Source organism: Manis javanica, chromosome 10, assembly GCF_040802235.1.
Source record: "Manis javanica isolate MJ-LG chromosome 10, MJ_LKY, whole genome shotgun sequence".
Lineage (NCBI taxonomy): Eukaryota > Metazoa > Chordata > Mammalia > Pholidota > Manidae > Manis > Manis javanica.
In genome coordinates this window covers 111,433,418-111,452,825 of record NC_133165.1, presented here as the reverse complement: position 1 = coordinate 111,452,825, position 19,408 = coordinate 111,433,418, and the positions used below count along the sequence as shown (strand labels likewise).

Sequence of the window (19,408 nt, the reverse complement as noted above, 5' to 3'; positions counted from 1 at the left end):
CCCCATTATCCATTAAATAAATGTTAACTGTGTTCTGCTAAATAAACCAATTTCAAAAATGTAGGAGAACACAAACACTTTTCTTTTCCAAGTAAAACAGACACTTTGGTCATAAAAAGATCTGCAATCTCTCAGTCTCTAGTTTTCCAAATTTGGTCCCAAACCTCTGACTAGTTTCATCCTATTCTGCTCTAGATAGCATCTATATGCTTCAACACACTAAAGCTAATTATTCAAACTATCCACATTTTCCCAAACAAGCCATGTTCTTCCAGGTATTACTACTGCCCCTTGCACATGCTGCTCCCACTATTTGGAAGGCATCTTTAATCTGGCTGTGCCCAGTGAACCCTGCCCCATTCTTCAAGACCCAGCTCTCATGTGGGAGGTTTTCCAAACTCTGTTAATCATTTCTATACAATATTTATCACATTATTTGCTGATTATTGTGCCATCACCATCACCAACTACAGGATGATGTGATGGGAGAGATGGCATTTTCTTCATCTGTGCATTGCCAGCACACTCCCTGATTACCACGGACAACTGCTGGCCTGAACTCAAGGCATGCTGGAAAGTGCTCTAAGGGTTAGGAAGTCACTGCCATTGTGGAGCGCTGGGGAAGCCAGCAACAGCTCTGTCAAGAGGACATACCACTACCTGGGACTTGGAAGGATGACTGGAACTTAGAGAGAGGGAAGGGGAAGGAGAGAGACACTACAAGGACTCCCAGACTCCCTTGTAAATGGGGGGAAGGGACAATAAACATTTCTTCATCTACTAAGATAATCAATCACAAACAGAATATGAAATCTATAGATTATGGTTTCAAAGAAATACTTAAAGCCCTTGTCTTAAAAGACATTTCAAATAACGAAAAACACCCTGCCCCTGTTGGTTGGCTCTAGTAAGCGCCCCTATCCCTTTTATAGGATGGGATGGACCCAGAGCCCTTGATCTCAGTTCATTCAAGTAACATTCTGAGAAGACTAAAGTCACACACTAAATTCTTATATGGGCTCATCAGCTAATATTTTTCACACAAAGAGATACAAGGGACAGCATGTGGTAGACTGGCATGCATCTCTCATCTGTAATGACTGACCTCCCACCCCTAACAAATCATTAAACATCTCTTACTAAGAAATCAACCTAAAGGGATCTCATGGCACCCAAAGGACTGTAGCCTATACAATGTTGCTCTATGAATAAGCCTCTGCCATTTCAATAGTTCTAAAACTCCCCCAAGAGCGACTGGTCAGTATTTTAACATGTATCTCTTCCAAACTTTTCAGATAACCGAGAACCTGCAATTCTCCTGTTTATCTGTGGGTGAATCCTCAAGGGTAACCAACTTCTGAATGTCAACACAGCAGAATTTATAAGGTAGTTTTAATTATATGCAATTAAATAAATATAATCATAATGCTTTTCATGCAAAAACATCCCTGTATGTACCATACAATAAAAAAGGATTTGGCATTTTGTTCCAAAAATCTTGATCCTTACCATCTGGATTTTTTACATTTTTTACCATCTGGGTAACTATTATTCCTTTATACCCACAAAACCACTCAGTTGACAACTGGTAATCACTTCGATGGGCTTTACTTTGAAATCATGGAAACACATAATTGCTTACCTGGGGGGAAATAAACTGGGGAGGCACTTGTGCCCGGAGATTAGGAGAAGAATTTAGTGGCTGCACAGGTGTGTGCATACCTCTCGATTGTGCTGTGCTATTTCCAAACAAACCATGATTGCCACCCTGTAAACATAAACAGCAACAGTAAGGCTTTTTGTTAACATAATGTAAAAAAGAAACGGTTGAGGTTTTCTATGTCTCAGAAGAATCATATCCTATGTTTCATGGAAACACAGAATTTTGTAACTGAAAAGTTCCTTATCTTGGAATGCTTGGGAAAACCATTCAAATTCAGTTATGCACATATTATTACCACCCCTACAGTCTGATGCGCTCTATAAACCAAAACATGAAAGGTATAGGCAATATAACATTTATTTCACCTATCTATTCTCTTTTTAAATTTTGGGTTTACCAAGTTTATTCTCAAATTTCATAATCTAAGCTACATTTTGAAAGGACCTGAGTATAAATGCAGGTTTATGAATAATATCAACCATAAAATAATCATCTCTGAATTGGTTGATTCAGTCCTAAAATCAGTGCCGCCCAATTGTGAGGCTAGCTCAGTGAGGACCCTGCTCCAGATCTGAACACCCTCCCCTGTCTTGGGTCTGCTTGCTTGATCCTTTCCTTGCTAGATAAGGAAATCTGAATCAGTCACAGAGCAAGACAAAAGTGAAGAAAGGGAAAAAGTAAAAAATCATTACAGGGACACTAATAAAATATTACTCACCTGTAACTTCTCAAATATATGAATCTCATCTAGTTAAAAATAAGCTTAACTCCGGAAAGACTGGAGCATGATAGACTGTTCAATCAAAGAGCTACAGAAAACTGGGCTATGTGATGTCCCTTCTTTTGTGACTTGTTTCTAGCTGAGAAAAGCCCTTCAGCAAAGAAACCCTATTTGACAACTTGACACTGTTCCTTCTGCCAGAGGCAGTTTTCTCTACCATATTCACTCAGCCTTTCAAGGCCCAGCTCAGAGGTCATCTTCACCAAGGAAGTCTTTCTCCATACCTACTATCTCACTTCACATTCAAATTAACTGAATTCATCTCTATGTTCTCAAAACACTTTAAAACTCTTTGATAGCACCCATAGTCAAACAGTTATTTTCCACTCTTTGTCTTTCCACCACCAGCTTAAAACTTCCCTCTTTGTATCCCCAGAACTCAATAAAACCCTGGTCTATAGGATGCCAACATCCATGACCCATCAATTCCATATACTTACAAATACAACCCACACTGAACATTTTCAGTGAAAACAGCTGCACCATCACTTAAACCAAGTATGCGTACTCCAAAAACACCACTGTCATTTTACCCCTGGAATCATGGGGATTAAGGTAATTTTTAAACATTTTGTAATGGCACCATTAAGTTCTAGAACACTACAGATATTCTGATGGCTTAATGATTCAAAACAGATTAGGGGACTGCTACAGGGAAATTAATGAACTTAAAAGCACTGAAAATAAAAATGTCTGTGAAAATAAAGTAGAAACAGCAATCACAATCTGTTCGTATCTCACAGAAGAAAATCAAAGATCCACCGTGTATTTTAAATCTCCCAGAGGACTGTTTAAACATGAAAAGACCTTTAATTCTACAAACCCTAATATCACCACTTCTCCTGTTTTACTAATCCAACCGTCACTGGCTTGGCTCTAGCATCTCTGAGATGGGGGTAGTTGGTAGCTTAGCTACTGGTTATTCCTAGGAAAACAGCTAAGATCATTCTCACTTACACTTTACTATCAAAGTAATGCCTTGCTATTAGATGTTAATTATGCATGGACTGGTCCTTGAAGGGTGGGGTTTCTGGTAGCTAAAGTCCTTGCCAGAATCCATGTTTTGACATGTCCAAAACTGCTTTGTGAGGGTCGTTTTAAATTTCAACCTCTCTTGGTAAGAAGTACTAAAAGGAATTTGCTTTCTTTCGTATTTATAAAATTAAGCCTTACTTTCCTATTCCCAGTAGACAGATTTCACCCCACTCCCACAAAAGGTTTTAGGTTTTCATTACCAATTATCTCTAAACCTATACCAAGCACTTTGATATATCTGATATGGGTAATAGTATAAATATGTAAACACTAACAGAAAAAGGCCTTTTCTACTTTTTAATATGAAGCCTTGGCATCGTAAGCTGGTTACCTGCTTGGCTCATGGCTTGGTCATAGCTATTTTGCACTATTTTGCACAGGACGGTATTTAAGTGGCAGTCATATAGGTCCAGTCTTTTTTCTTTCTTTCTTTTAACTATATTTAGAAATTAGAAAAATGGTCATCAACAGCTTTATGTATGTTAAGGGTGGCCTATCTGGCTATTTCTAAAGCTTTACTGTTGTATGTAAGGCTTTTATGATACCCTGAATCCTAAATATTATTGGTGATATCTGCCTCAACTAGTGTTTAGTTCAGAAAAGTATACAAATTAAAAACGAAGTTATCAAGCTGATAGAAACGTGTGATTTTAAAATTAAAACCTTGCATTTTAACTCTTAATTATGAAGTATATTAAGTCTGCATGAAAACAGTGTGAAAACTCCACAACCATATTTGGACAGAACATGTTCATCAATTTGGGTCACAACGGACTTTGTAGTAATCCACAGAGCAAAACATCCAAGTGGAATGACCGTGTCTTACGGTCCAGTGCACCAGCTATTTTGGCTGGTTTATTATACGAAAGTTTGTGTACTAATAGCATCTGGTAATTACGTGATCCTGAAAGCATGTTTATAATTATCATTAACCAAAAGTGTTTCAAGTACTTTGTATTTCCTATATCTCAATCCAAAACAAAAAAGCCAACAAATGTTGATATAATTGTTTCTTCTGTTTATATAGGCAATACATATCTACATCCTCTGGGGATACATTAAAAGAGTGAAATACAAAAGAAGAAAAAATTTATCCATAACTCCCAATCCAGAGATAATTAACCTGAACACACAGACGTAACAGAATACATTTCTTAAGGGCAACAGTTAGTTAACATCTGAAAGGTTTATGCACAATCTGAGGACTATGGTGTGAGAGGTGTTTTATGACATCCTCTCATTTATATGTGAAAGTCATTTTGTGAAACAGATGGAAACAATAATTAAATGTCCTGCTATGACATCCTGAGGTGAAAGTCACACAGACAAGTGGTCACAGAACTATGGCTGGAGTCACTGTCACAAAGGAACCGTCCCCAGATTCCTGGTGTTCTCCTTAAAAACTACAACAGGGCTACTGCAGGGAGACAGACAGAGGCCTGCTGCATCCCTTCAGCCTGGCGGGAATGAGGCAGCATCACGGTGCCAGCCCTGCAGTCTTGTTCCCAGCGCACAACTCTTCCTTGGAGGAGGACAGATCCCACCTTAGGAGAAGAGCTGCTCTAGAATGTCTGAGCAACACCAGGTCTTCTCAAACCTTCACTATCAAAGTTACCTTTTTCTGAGTTACGACTCTGTTTTACACTTAAAGACACTAAGATTTTAAGATGCTGTAACCCTCAAATATTTAATCTTAATAGTTTTGCTGCTATTTTCTAATTAGCAGTTTTATTAAGTTGGATTGAATGGCAAATATGCTATTAAATTAGATGATATAAGGTACCTATGTAGCCTCTTTAATATTTGCTTAAGCCAGTTACTTACTAACTTATTAAACATGAACTTATGACCAACAATGAGAAGACAAAAGAAACAGATTTAAAATAAAATCCATGTCGAGGAACATGAAGAGAGATGGGTCCTATGGGCTGGAAGATCTAAAGCCTGTACTTAGTTATCATTCTGTGCATTCAGTAATCAACAAATTTCCCAAGACAGACAAATGATGCAATAAATTGCAGACCAGGGCCAAGGTGAGGCCATAGCCAAGCAGTTATAAATTTAAGAGGCCTCCTTACTTGTCTAGCAGCGAAGTTTTGGGGGTTGAGCCCTGTGCCGATTGCTCCAAGGCTGACGTTGGGTAGTGTGGAACCAGAGGGAGACAGCTTGTAGCTGGGAGAAGGGGAGAAGGGAGAGCAGGGAGCCTCATCCCCAAGGCACCCATCTTGATTGGAGAAAGGCAAAGTCAGCTGAAAAGGAGGAGTAGTTAGCCAATCACAGTGAGTGTTGGTTAGTGAAGCAACAGAATGCAAGAAGGGGAAAGAGAGAAACACTAGGAATAAACAAAGTTAGAGTGTATTAGCAATAAATGAGGATAGAATTTGGATCTGATAATAATCATCATACTTTGCCCAACAGACGCCATCTGTCACCTTCTTTGATATAGATTTTTCTTATCCTCTAAGACAGAATAACACATTCTGTCTATTGCACTAAGATAAAAATAGATAAAAATTGCCAGATACTTTATTTTTATGCATTTAATACTGATTACTCTAACTATATGGCTGCTGAAACAGAAGTCAGAGTAATCTCTTTGTGAGTATTTCGCTGTCCGGACCAGCATCAGTGATGTCAAAAATGTGCCAGATCTAAAAATTTTGGTTTCAACTGCTTTCTAAAGACCAGGAGCACAGCAAATTGGTATTCTAATCATGGAATCAGCTCTTCCATTAGAAGTGTTAGAAATACAAATAGGCACAAATGACTATACCTATTAAATCAGGTTAAGTCAAGTAGTTGAGAATTTGAAAAATATATCCAAATTGTAACTAAAATACATCACTTGGGAAATGGAGAAAGATAATAAAAAGAGCTCTCATAGAAACAGCAAAGGAGAAGTTCTGGGTGACTGTGACAAAGCTAAAAGGCAAGGACTTAGGGGAGACAAGAGTATTTGCACAAGATCCCAAATTTAATTTGTTACTGAACAGTAGCAGAAAAAAAGAAATTGAGAATACATTTCTCTAAAATTTCTTCTACATGTTTTCAGTGCCCATTTTCCCCACTAGAAAAAGTCAGACCATTTCCTCCCTCCAAACTTCATAACTCACCTAAGACTTAGACCTTCACAACTCACATCCTAAAGACAGATGGTTCTAGCTCCTGTCTAATTACCTGTTGACACCAAACTGTTTTCATTTCACCATTTAAACACAGGTGATGCTTGTATTTTCCCCATTAATTTAAGTTCAGTAATTCTATGCTTCCTCCTGGAATCAATTATCAGAAGACAAATGGGAACCAAAATGGTTCTCATGAATTATTATATTAAACAAAGGATTCAACTCACCTTCTCAAAATAAGGCCCACTATCTGTGGTTCCCATGTCTTTGGAATTAGGTGGACGGAACCCAGATCGATCCTTCCTCATGATATCATTAAAATCCCCGAGATTCATTGCTCGCTTGTCCACATCAAATTTTTTATCTGGAAGGGACAGAAGGAGTGAAATTTCAAGAATCAATGTCTCCCTCATGACAAGATTGATCTGCCCCTATAGCCCTCCTAGGGTGCTGGGTATAAGACCAGAAAAGCTCTCACTGGTTCAGGGGGCTAGTAATCCTCCCTGGAACACATGTGGATCCTGGAAAACATCTATCAGTTGTACCTTGTTTTCTATGGAAGAGTGAAAGAGAACTTTAGAGCTAACCTGGTGAAAATCCGAAGAGGAAAAAGATTTAGACTGGCTATGGATATGTTTGATGCGTATGTCTTGCTCATAAACTCAAATGTCCTCAGTGAGAGAATTTCTCTCTTATTGCTATTTCAGCATCTGCTAAATAAAGGGCTGGGGTTGTGAAACGCAGTTATTGATCAAAGACGCACAGTTGTTGCCCTGAAATCTAGAGCTCAGAGGTGAGCACAGGAGACTGTGCCACAGTGCCTGTCCCCAGACGCGACGACAATTCCTACTTTCCTTTCACAGCTCTGTGGTACACTGACACGATCAATGTCCCAGCAAGCTTACTTTTTAGTTACCCTCACATTTAAAAGTAGCGTAACTAAAGACTATTTCCCTTACTACCCAGGACTGTTTTCTTTTCCCGGTTTGATCCTTTTTAAGTTCCACAAGGTGAGCAACAGCATCACTGTGAAATTCCCGCAGTCTCATGGCTGACACTGCATCTGCTTCCCTTGCAATGAGAGTTGGTCAACAATGAAACACCCCAGTGTGGACAGGACTGACAGCCTGGGAGTTGAGTCTGGCAAGGTTTTTTGTTTGGCCACACACAGCATTTTTTATAAATCTGAATTAGTTTCCAATATTTAAAAATCAGGATGTCAATATATATCTCAATGTCTGGTCTCTCTTAAGAAACTGGAAGGTCTGGCAAAGCTAGGCCTGCTCCTCCACAGCCGAGTAAGGCTAATTCCCTTTAGATGCTACCCATGCTCTCTCTCTCACAGCTCGCCAGCAGCCTCCAAGTTCTCATTGCTTATACCTGGCCTCATTGCATTACCTCCTCGGCTTGGGTCATTTGAATTTTCAACTCCCACCCAGTGCCTAGCACAGTACCTTCTGCAGAGTAAGTGCCCAATACATATCTGCTGAACTCTATTCACCCCAACTCAAACTCAACAGGGAATTCCAACAAGATATTTTCAACAACAATGTGCTCCATTTGTACTAGTGAGGTGATACACACCTACAGACAAATCCATTTTGCTGCCTGGATTATCTTCAGTTTGACTCTGAAAAATAAAGAACAGTGAGGGAAGATGAATGGTTTGAATTAAATACTTGAATCAGAGAAGAAATGGCATTATACATGTGAGAGTCACATCTTATTACTGGCATATATAATAAGGGTCTTTGAAATGAACCTTGAGCTGGAATGAAGACAGTAACATTTTTAATATGACTAATTTGATTGCTGTTGGTACTTATATTTACTAAATTCAATTTTCACATAGAATTAGCTTCAGTGAATCTATGGACAGAGCAACAGCTGAACAACTGTTCAGAGAAATAAACTCCTGTCCTCAAGTTCCAATCGGCTTAGGATCAAATTCCATGAGTGGCAGCCAAACAATGACAGCTCCTTCTTGTGACTTGTCAAGTCATCAAATCTTGAAATGTGTAGCCAAGTCACATCATTTGTCTCTTGGCAACCAGGACAGGGTGTCCCCGTAATGTCCCCAAGAGATACAAAAATTAGGACTTTGTAAAGAATTCCCTATATAATTAATCACTAATAGTTCCTCGAATTATTTTGCTATTATTGTCTTTTTAAAAACCACTTTGAAGCTGGTACAGCAGTCAGGGGAAAGTACATACGTTTTAAGTGCCTGGCTCCTTCTTCCCTAACTGCCTAAGGAAAAAGATATGAGTACTACAAATTAAAAAATTATGACCTTTAAGTATTGGAGTATTTCATTAATGATAAAAGAATGGCGAATACACATTACTTAACCCAAATCAGGAACACTGCTTAACCAGCTTCTAAATATGAAATTTTCTATTATATGTGGCAGTGGTCTTAAAATTTGAACTAAATGTAAAAGTTGGGACCCATTACATGTTTGAAAAAATAAAGCTTACCAGCAATCCTATATTTGAAAACTGTTTGGCAAGAGGATTCATCCATGAATCATTGTTTCCTCCTTTCAGTGAACACTACAAAAATGAAAAATGTAGCCTCAGAACCAAATAATTTATTTCAACTTCATATCTAGTTGCATTAAGTACCAATTAAAAATGCAGAACCAAGAGTTTATTTGATATTTTGAACCTAGCCGTTCCTCTTTAACTATGGTTATTTTGGTATTTTATCTGTTAGTCTAAAACAGTGGGAACACTTAGTTATATCTATGTTTTCAATTTTATTTTATCTGTCACACTGAATTAGAACTGGAAAAATAAATGATCAGCTGGTGTTCTTACCTTATAAACAGAAGGAAGTCGGTATCAGATTTTCTAAAATACAATGTCTGCATGCTAACATTTTTCGCATTAGTATCTCCTTGTAACCTAAGCCAATTTGTATAAGGAGTGAAGAAAAATGTGTGATGCTAGTGCATGTTATTTGGAAAGGAGACTATTTGAACTGGTCATGTTTGTGTGGATACGATGAGGAACTCACCCAGACAGCACTTCCATCTTGCTTCATAGTATAAAGGATATGGGTCCCAAATGGGAAAGAAGCCCAGCAGAAGACACCATGAGTGATCTTACTGCAAAGTAAGGGAGCTGTCGGTTTTCTCTCTTACTTATATTTATCCCGTTGTTGGACATTTGTGTGGTTTTCCATTTTTTGCCATTATAGATAATAATGCAGTGAACCTTTGTGTATAAAGTTTTTGTGCAGACATGTTTCATTTCTCTTGGGTTTGATATGACATTGCTGGATCATACAGTATGTCTATGTTAAACATTTTGAAGAACTATTTTCCAAAGCGGCTGCACCATTTTACAATCCCACCAGCCACCTATGAGAGTTCCAATTTTTCCACATCTTCACCAACCCTTGTAATTTGATGTGGGTTTTCATTTTCTAACGCGACAAGCTAGTTTCTCCCCTGGGCAAGACACGGATGATCAGCTCACTTCTACTTCTACTGAGAAGTCAGGTGGAACTGTGATGGGGTTTATGTGGTTGCGCATTCTACAGGCAAAAAATTCTGTTTGTGTTCTGTTCTGGTATTTATTCTATCAATTCTATTATTCTTGGAAGTGTAGAAGCTCACTTAAGTTCAGTTACAGGTTTTAGGTGAAAAAAGTCCTCCCTGGTGGGAGAGGAGAATTGATAGTTACTGTTTAATGGGTACAACAGAGTTTCAGTTTTGCAAGATGAAAGCAGTTTTGTGGCTAGACAGTGATGACAGTACAATAACATGAAGAAGGTACTTAATGCCACTGAACCAGTAGGCTTCAAAATGGTTGACATGGTTAATTTTATGTTATCTGTATTTGACCATAATAAAAAAAGTCCATCAGTATGAAAATTCAGAATCATGAGCCATGGAGCAGAAACATTTAATTCCTAATTAACCTAATTAGTTAAATCTTTGTGGTCGGTCATTGAGTGGGCAACACCTTTCACTCAGTGGTTTCCTTTCAATCAGCTGTCTCCTGAACTTTTAATTTGGTCTCATTGTTAATTTGTAAACAACAGAAAGTCACAGCAGTCTAGATACCATGAGTGAACAAAAAGTGCTGAAAAGTTCATTGAATGATCTATTTTGTGACCAGAGCAGGAAAATATAAGTCCTTAAGAAGGAACAACTGTCAATGACTGCTTGAACAAAGAATCCCCAGCAGAAATGATCTGTATTCTTAAGCTGTAACAGTTTCCACATTCAGAAAAAGTCAGTATCCTATAGTGAAGGGGATGAAGGTGCAACCCTTGGCTAACTGAAGACAGCATCGCCAACTATGTCGAAATTAACTGAACTGCCATCAATGTCTCTGTGGACGAAGGGCTGGGATGGAAGAGTGCACATGCTGAGTGTGCTCCCAGCGCACAGACTACTGTCCAGAGTGAAACCAAAGTCCTCAGCAGATCATGCAAACTGAGTTGTTCTGACATGGAAAGTGAGAAGTTTAGAACACAACCCAGTACAGGATGTAGATAAATCATCTAGTTGCTGCAGCAGGGTTACACATGGGCATTTCATTTTGTTGGGAGAAGGGTTCTGGACCTTGGAATTCACAGAATCTGATAAAAACTGGCCATGATGATTATCACTGGAGAAGCTATCTTACTTTGGTTTCTCATCTACATATTCATGGAGATTTACTCTAAGGACTTCCTTGGCTTTAGAATGCAAAACAATAAAGCATTTATAAGGTGTGCCTTGAAAGCTTCCAAATAATTATTATAATATGGAAACTGTAAGTGAAAAAAACCTCCTATCTTTGAAAATTCCATTTAACCCACAGCAACAGTTCTATAGTTTGTGGTTTCAAGGTCATGGGGAAGGAAGATGAAGGGCAAAGAGGAAGTAGTTATTTGTCTTAAGAATATATTTTTCCCCTAACTTAGGACCTCAGGGACTCCAGCTGCCCCACTCCCTCCATTAAAAAATTCTCAGTTCTGTCTTCTAAGAATGAGTAAGTACACTCGAACAGTTCTAAAGAGGACTACCTTCATTTGTTTCTTTCCTCCTTGTCCCCAGCTTGCTGAGTTGTGGGAGGAAGCACTTCCCTGAGAGCCGGTGGTACTCCAGACTCCTCCATCCTCCTCCTCTTCCCAGCTGGGATGGCGAGCTCCTGTGACTGGCCCATCACTCTCCCCCCAGCCGTCTTGCATAGATTTGGAATCTTTAAGAAAAGAATGAATCACCTGTATGCAATAGCTATATATACAATAACCACAATAATTACTCCTTATAAAATATTTTAGTACATTTTTAATTTTATCTAATCCATCTATATAGCAAGGCAAGCATAATTTGTATTTTAAAGAGCAAGAAATGGAAACTACTCAAGGTTCAATGATACAGACTAAGTTAATAAACCATAGTATCAAGATCTCCCGACTCCTGGTTCTGATTTTTTCTCTTATACCAAGTTGATAAGAATTTCAAGTTTAAAAAAAAAAAAACCTATCACTACCTATAAGAACTCTCACATCTCAATTAAGAGACATCTGTTCCTCTTAATGAGGATGGTTTACTGTGTCCTTAACCTCCTGTAGTTTTTAACCTTCCTAAATGTACATGTGTGCTTTGTTTATAATGGACTTTATAAATATGAGGTATGATAAAGAAAAACTGTATCCCTTGTCTGAGGTGAAGTGGAAAAAAAATATAAAGAAGGGAAAGAAAAAAGAAACTTAGATTCTGAATATCAAAATTATGGCAAAAGAGAAATTCACATATAGCCATGAAAATCTGAGACTTTTTAGATTTATATACTAACATGTATTAGATACTAAAAAGATCCTAGGCAAAGATAATGTGTAAGCAATTATTTTTAAAAGATGAGTGATGGACATGTGGGGGACAGAGAACAGGGAAGGGAGAGAAATCAGAGGACATTAGTGTCTGAGGGAGCAGGATTTCAGTGGGCAGTGTCTTCCAACAACACCCCCATTTAAACAAAGATCTTTAATTTGGAGATTGGGATAAATCTTTAATTTCCCTCCAAACATAGGATGGAATTGAAGGATATACTCTGTGGTAAAAACACTATAAAATGATGGAAGCAGCAGAAATACACTATCTTACATAGAAACCTCCATCAATATCTTCACTTTACCAAATGATAGGACGTTTATGGAAGGGGTAGTTACTTGATTTAAGTAGCTTCAAATAAAGAGTCTAGAGCCAGAACAGCAGCTTTTCCAGGCCTTTTTTTGAATGACTGCTGCCATCTCTAGGACCAGGCCTATGAGAGCATTGCAGGCGCCCATCAAATAGGTGCTACAAATGCCAATTGATAACCAGGATTGTTTCTCATCATGTAAGCCATAGGCTTTACACCATTCCCTGACAAGCAATAGGAACCAAAACCCCAAATAAATAACATACTGACCTCTTTATAAAAATGAAGACATCTACATAACCCATCTTTTAGAGAAAGAAGTGAACTTTTAACAAATGTTTCTTATAGAGTTCTAATTTTTCATCATAGAATCTTTACCAGATTTGAGATACCTGCAGACTACAGAAGATCACAGATTAACTGCCAGCATCAATTGGTATGTAGGCTGAGATGATTTAGCTTCTTTCCATGAATATTGCACATTCAAATTACCAAGAGAAAGGGTAATAAAAGTTTAACTACAGATGATCCTAAATAGTAGGAGACATTTTTAAAATCTGGAGAAAAGTGAGGGTTTTGCAATTGACGAAAGGAGCTTCTGAGGTTGGAAAAGACACATGAAAATCCCTGAAGTGGAGATTTGTAAATTTAAAAATGCAGTCAAGTGACATTGGTACAAGAGTGAACTTCTAGAATATAGCTAAGATAATATTCCTTCATGTGGCACTCTAAGAGTCATAACAATGGAATTTTTTTCTTTCTTGGTCATATTTTGAGAATTCAGTGCAACCACATTTTTTAATCAAAAGGCAATTCTTTAAGTCTACAATATAGTAGAAAAGAAATGTTGGAATATTTTTTAAGAAAACTACAAATGAGTGAAAGGGCAGTGAAAACTGGCACTTGAAACTGAATTTTTCAGCCGAGGAACACCCAACGAGACATTCCATGGCATCAGTTTACAAAGTTCTGCAAATTACTGTGACTACATATTGCCAGCTGGATCAAGTATAGCTTAGATTTCCAATGATTATAAGTGTGACGTACTTTGTTTAAAAAATTCAAATGAAGAAATCCTCCTTGGATTCAAGAAACCTTAAATGTTCCTATGTGGGTGGATGTATGAGGAGAGAGACAAAGGGAAAAGGAGGGAACAGAAGGATGAAGTCACCGGGCAACAGAGACCATGTTCCATATTGAAAGCCAGGAAAGTTTTAACCAAAGGGTGGAAATGCAATATTTAAGTTACTGACAAAAAAGCCACCACATCAAAATTTCTGATTCTGGCCAGATACTAAACCTTAGCAAAAATAAAATCAACAAAATTAACTTACAACTTTCAGTTCACTGTAAACATTTCAACATATGCCAAACCATGTCACCACCATTTGCTACTAACCATTTATTAAAAGTTTAAGCCCCTGAAACTCAATGAAACAACAGTTTAAACACTATATAGCTCTCTGCATGTTTTTATAAAGGGGTCAAAATACTATTTATATTAGGTTTTTAATTCCTATTGCTTGTCAGGAGATGGTATAAAGCCTATGCCTACCTAACAATAAACAGTCCTGTTTATCATTGTTTGACCCCTAAATGAACATAGAATCCCTCCAAAGTAATGCCGTATACTTACTAGGTTTCATGGCACTTGGAGCACTGGAGGCGGCATTCCCCCAGCCTGTGGTCGATGCTCCTGTGTCATCCATCTCGCCCCACCCAGGACTGCTTTCGTTTGGCTCGCCCCAAGCTGAAGTACCATTATCTGGAGCAGGTGGTGTGCTTTTGCTCCAGACTGTAGAGAGAGGAAAAGGGTCTCTAAGAATGAGTTGTTAAATGAAACACTGTAATATCTAGTGGGGGTGAAGGTGGGAGGAACAGGCACTCTTATATAAGTCTGTTGGTAGAAACATAAATGGGTTCCACCTTCATGGAGGGCATCTGGCATTGTCACTTTAACTTTTGGTTCAGTAATTCCACTGCCAGGAAATTATACCATAGAAATACTTGTAAAAGTAGATAAAAGCACATGTACAACCATGCTCACTGCATCAGTGTTGGAAACTATTTGGAAGCAACCTAAACATGTATCAAAAAGGGACTGGTTAGACCAATCGTGCATCACCCATAAAATAAGTATTATACATAAAGGAATTAAAAGACAGATATGTACATGCTAACACACACATGGAAAGCTTTCAACTATAATGGAAAAGGAAAGGTGAAGAACAGTATATATAGCATAATCCCTTCTATGTAAAATTTTTTAAAGGTAAGATGTATTTTGCTATAGGTATAAGCAACATTTTTGGATGAGACACAAAATACTAAGAGATTACTCTAGGGTCCAAGAGTCTTTCATGTATTACCTTTTGCTTTTCCATACAATTTGAGGTTTTTACTATATGGGTAAATTTTTTTTACATGTTAGCAGGTTTTATTCTAGATAGGGAATTAGTAAGCAATGTTTATTTCCTTCCTCCACCTTTTCAATATTTGGAAAAAGAAAAAACTAGTTAAAAGCAGTCATTTCCTAAGTGGCCATAACTGGATTCACTGAACACTAGGTTTACTTTGGGGAGTGGAAAACTGACTATTATGATTAATTTTAACTAAAAAAACAAAACAGAAACACTTGAATGGTACACCCCTTTAATTTGCTCAGCTATGCTTTAGGGGACCATTCAAGTTGACAATACCAAACTAAAAATGATATTGCCAGCACTATTTTTAATTTACCAGGTATGTTTCCTTTTCAAATAAGGAGGGAAGAAAGTTTAATTCAATTTTGTGCCACTAAAAATCAGAAGATAACCATCTCTTGTGTGAAGTACTCCACTTCCAGACATGATCATTAAAATCATCTGGAAAGTGACTGAACCTTCCAGATCCCAGCTTTGCTACAGCATTCTGATGGCCTCTGCAAGAACAACACAGAATACTTCCCTTCACCAGGGACAAGAAAGCAGAGGATGTGTCCATTGGTAGAACCAGAATGGATATCATGTCTATTTCTGCTACTAAGTTAATTATGTATTTTTAAAAGGACCGCATAGTTTGTTCAGCAAGATACGTCTTTTGGATTCTGCAGACCAGTACTATTACATAAAAATAACTTTGGGAGACCAACACAGGGATGCCACCTATTCCTTTTGCCAAGAAAGAGCATTAAAATGTACTACCAGCACCTTTATCACTAGCATTTTGTAAAAAGAGAGCTTCTGTTCACAGCAGAGTAGGGTTAATGGAGGAAAGATCCCCAGAACAAAGCTAAGCTCAACAAATGTAGCTTGATAAAAATGCCTTGTCTAGAATTTCTTTTCTTCATCAAAACCTCCAAGAAACAGCCATTACCTGATGCTGATTTACCGGTCATCGGGGTAGGCAGGTTTGGTTCTCGAGGTGCTGGGCCCCCTTGGGAATTCTTATCCCACAAATTCACATTCTTGTAGTTATAACTGCTAGGGTCTCCCCATGCTGAAGTGCCATCATCAATGTCCATTTTCCGACTAATTGACTGTGGGGATGGCTCTTCCCAACCACTGGGTTCCTCATCTTTAGGGGTTACTGGCTGCGGCCCGCTGCTCCAGTTGGAACTGGAAGTTCGTGCATTGCCTGGGGGTGGAGGGGGTGGGCCTCCCCAAGAACCAGAGGCCTCTGGTTGTGGTGGTGGTGGTGGTGGTGGTGGTGGCTGCTGTGGCTGCGATTGGTGCTGTTTACTCCAGGAACTGGGCTGTCTGCCTGTCTCAGTCCATGCTGGAGATCTTTTGCAATCTTCCCACCCGCCTTTTGAAGCTAGGCTTGCATTGCCACCGTTCCCCCAAGTTCCAATTTCATTCTGCCCTCCTTCACCCCACCCAGACACAGGTTTACTTGCAGAACTTTCCCAATTGCTGTTTTTTGCTTGATCAACTTCCTCTCCCCAACCATTCTTTCCAGAAGTCCACCCCTGGTTGGGCTGGCGTCCACCTCCCCACCCCTGATCCTTGCTGGAATTCTCATTCCAAGAAGAGGAGGTCTTTTCATCTGGTCGTCCTCCTCCCCAGTTGGAAGAATTATTGTTCTTAAAGTCATTCCAGCCGCCTGTGTTCTTGGGGTCTTTCCACTCTGTAGAGGTTGAGAGCTCCCCCCATCCAGACTTCATTTGATTGCTTTGGCTGGGTGCGTCTCCCCAGCCCCCTGAGTTCTTGGTCTGTGTGGCAGCGCTCTCCCACCCCTCAGTTCCTTTGTCAGATTTCCCCTCTGGCCTCGGCACCTCTTCAATATCCCACACTGTGTCCTGCTTAATTTGTATTTGGCCCCAGCCAGTGTTTGAGAGCACCCTGGGGTCCAAATCAGTTCGGCTCAAAAGAGTCTGCAGGACAGCCTGACAATCAGGATGTGTGGGCCTGTACGACCGACGGCCAGAACTATGACTGTCACTACTTCCTGCTTTGTGGTTGCTTCCAGTGCTTTGACCTCCAACTTCACTTCCTGTGGAGCTGGAAGATCTTCCCCAACAGGGAGCCTGGGCATTGCCTTGGTTTTCAGGGAGGGGGTGGCCCTTTTGATTGTCCCATGCTCCAGTGCTAGAATTTGGTTGGTTTGGACCACTCCATTCTCCAATTTTCAACTCATCAGACCCAGTCGGCTGTTTCCATTCTCCCTGAGAGACCCCAGATGTCATTTTGTTCCCTTCACCCCATTTGTTGTCATTAGAGTCCTGAGGGCCAAAGTTCCAGGACCCACCCGTAGACCTGTTATTGTTGTCCCAAGAGTCATTTTTCGACCCAGTTGACTTCTGAACAGAAGCTCCTTTCCAGGAGTCCTCTCTGTCTTTTCCATTGTTCCCATTATTTCCAGAATTGCTTTGTCCAGAGGCTGTGTCAGTTCCAGAAGGCCCCCTAGCTGCACCCCAAGATCCAACACTCCCAGTCTTTCGATCTCCAGTGCTTTGTGAAGGGGCATCAGTGCTCCTGGAGGCGTTCCCCAAGCCCATTCCAAAAGGCATTCCCTTATTCTCCATGGGGTTTGGTGAACTTAAGTTCAAGGAGTTAGTGTTTCCATTTTTTGGTCCATCAGTGTTATGAATTTGAGCCTGCTCTCTGCCAGAGACAACAAAATTAACACCCGCATTTTCCATCTTTGACTGCTGTTCCCTGGATGCCTGACCTACTGTGCTCACCTGTGCACTGGAATTACTAGTGTCTGTTTCCAATGCCCCTTTCCTAGAATTTCCTTCTTGGACCAGAGCTGGCCAGGCAGATGGGTTGCTATTTGGGTTAAAGTTGCTGAAGCCAGAGCCAGGTCCAATTCTATCCTGACCACTCACATTCCTCCAATTTCCTAGTCCATTGTTGCTCTCTGTAGTAGAGTTGGAAGATTGAACAGATTTAGCCTTAGGGTCAGACTTCCAGACCCCAAGATTACATTCGTTTCCAGAACTTGCAGACTGGCACTGGCTCCCTTTTCCTTTGTTACTAGTGGTGCTTCCTGGCAGAGTGCTCTTCTCAGAGCCAGGGTTCGAGGCACTGTTATTATCGGTGGCGTTTTCGGAAGAAGACTCAGTGTCTTTGCTGGCAATACAAGGCCACTCTTCCATGTCAGACCCGTCTACAATCACCTTGTCCCAGATGTGACTTGGGTTGGGGGAGGTGCCGTTGTTGGAGGAGGCTCCCGGGCCCCAAGTGGAATTTGCATAATTTGAAGCAGCAGCACCTCCAAGGGTTGACTCTGGGAAAGAGAGTGTCTTATCAATCTCAGTTACACATGCACGATCCACTAACACCTCAGGCTCCACCTGCCCCTAGAATTGCTCATTACATTTCCCCCGCAAACCAGCTTCTCTGGCCAGTCACCCATCTTGGTTAACTACCACACCTGTCTTAGTCATCTCCTCTCTTTTGTTTTGCCTGGTTCTCATTTTTGGTAAGTCTAACTCCATGACTCTCAAAACTGCACCCTCTCCTACTGACAGAGAAGGGCCTTCATGTACCTGGAGACTATGCGGTGAGTAACACCCCAAACTCGCTCTGTGTCTCCAACCTACCCTCTAAACACCTCTGGCTGGAGTAATTTCTGTAAAGCACACCTTTGATAATGTCACTGCTATATGGAAAGCCTTGAGCAGTTTCTCAGTGCACAAGAATAAAGCTAAAGCCTTTGGCCTGGACTTTGACAAGATGTTCCACAACTTGGGACCAACTGACTTTTCTAGTCTCATCCTCCCTATGTTCTGTGTACATGTCTACCCTTCACATTACCTGACATTCCACAATGTGTGCCTTCTCACCCTGGCACCATTTCATATTGGCACCTACTAATTTTTCTCCTAAATTCACACAGAGACTGACCCATCTTTCTGGGCAGAGTTCACTTCTTTGAAGCTTACTACTAGTTCATCACCTAAAAATAACGTTTGCTGTCTAGAGCCATTCTGCTCAGTGCTATGGTACTGTGTTCATGCCTCCCTTCCCCCTTGTTAGTGCCTGCTAGGCAAAGATCCTATTTTGCTAACATTTGAATTCCGTAGTGGCTGGCGCATTGCTGCTCAGTAAGCATCTGATGAGTGATGAATGCCCACCCAGTCAGATGCCAAGGGCAGACAAGCACGAAACAATTTGTATGACCAAGGAACTTCATCTCATAAGTTAGTCTGGCTCAGCACATATTTTGGTTT

General features: G+C 39.9%; 1 protein-coding gene across 9 annotated transcripts in view; it reads right to left on the bottom strand.

Moving 5' to 3' along the window:
* TNRC6B (trinucleotide repeat containing adaptor 6B) overlaps positions 1-19,408 on the bottom strand; it is a 266,350-nt gene that overhangs the window by 37,114 nt on the left and 209,828 nt on the right. For 8 of the 9 annotated variants that reach the window (XR_012121613.1, XM_073213903.1, XM_073213905.1 and 5 more), the window contains 8 exons: positions 16,105-18,462; positions 14,387-14,545; positions 11,630-11,805; positions 9,085-9,159; positions 8,189-8,234; positions 6,832-6,968; positions 5,558-5,728; positions 1,643-1,768 (listed from right to left, as the gene is read on the bottom strand). Coding sequence is in view for 8 of the 9 variants with exons in the window: in XM_073213903.1 (XP_073070004.1) it covers positions 1,643-1,768; positions 5,558-5,728; positions 6,832-6,968; positions 8,189-8,234; positions 9,085-9,159; positions 11,630-11,805; positions 14,387-14,545; positions 16,105-18,462 (3,248 nt within the window). In the remaining variant the exon portion in view is untranslated. The remainder of the gene's footprint in view (positions 1-1,642; positions 1,769-5,557; positions 5,729-6,831; positions 6,969-8,188; positions 8,235-9,084; positions 9,160-11,629; positions 11,806-14,386; positions 14,546-16,104; positions 18,463-19,408) is intronic. The other variant, XM_073213908.1, reaches the window with a different exon arrangement.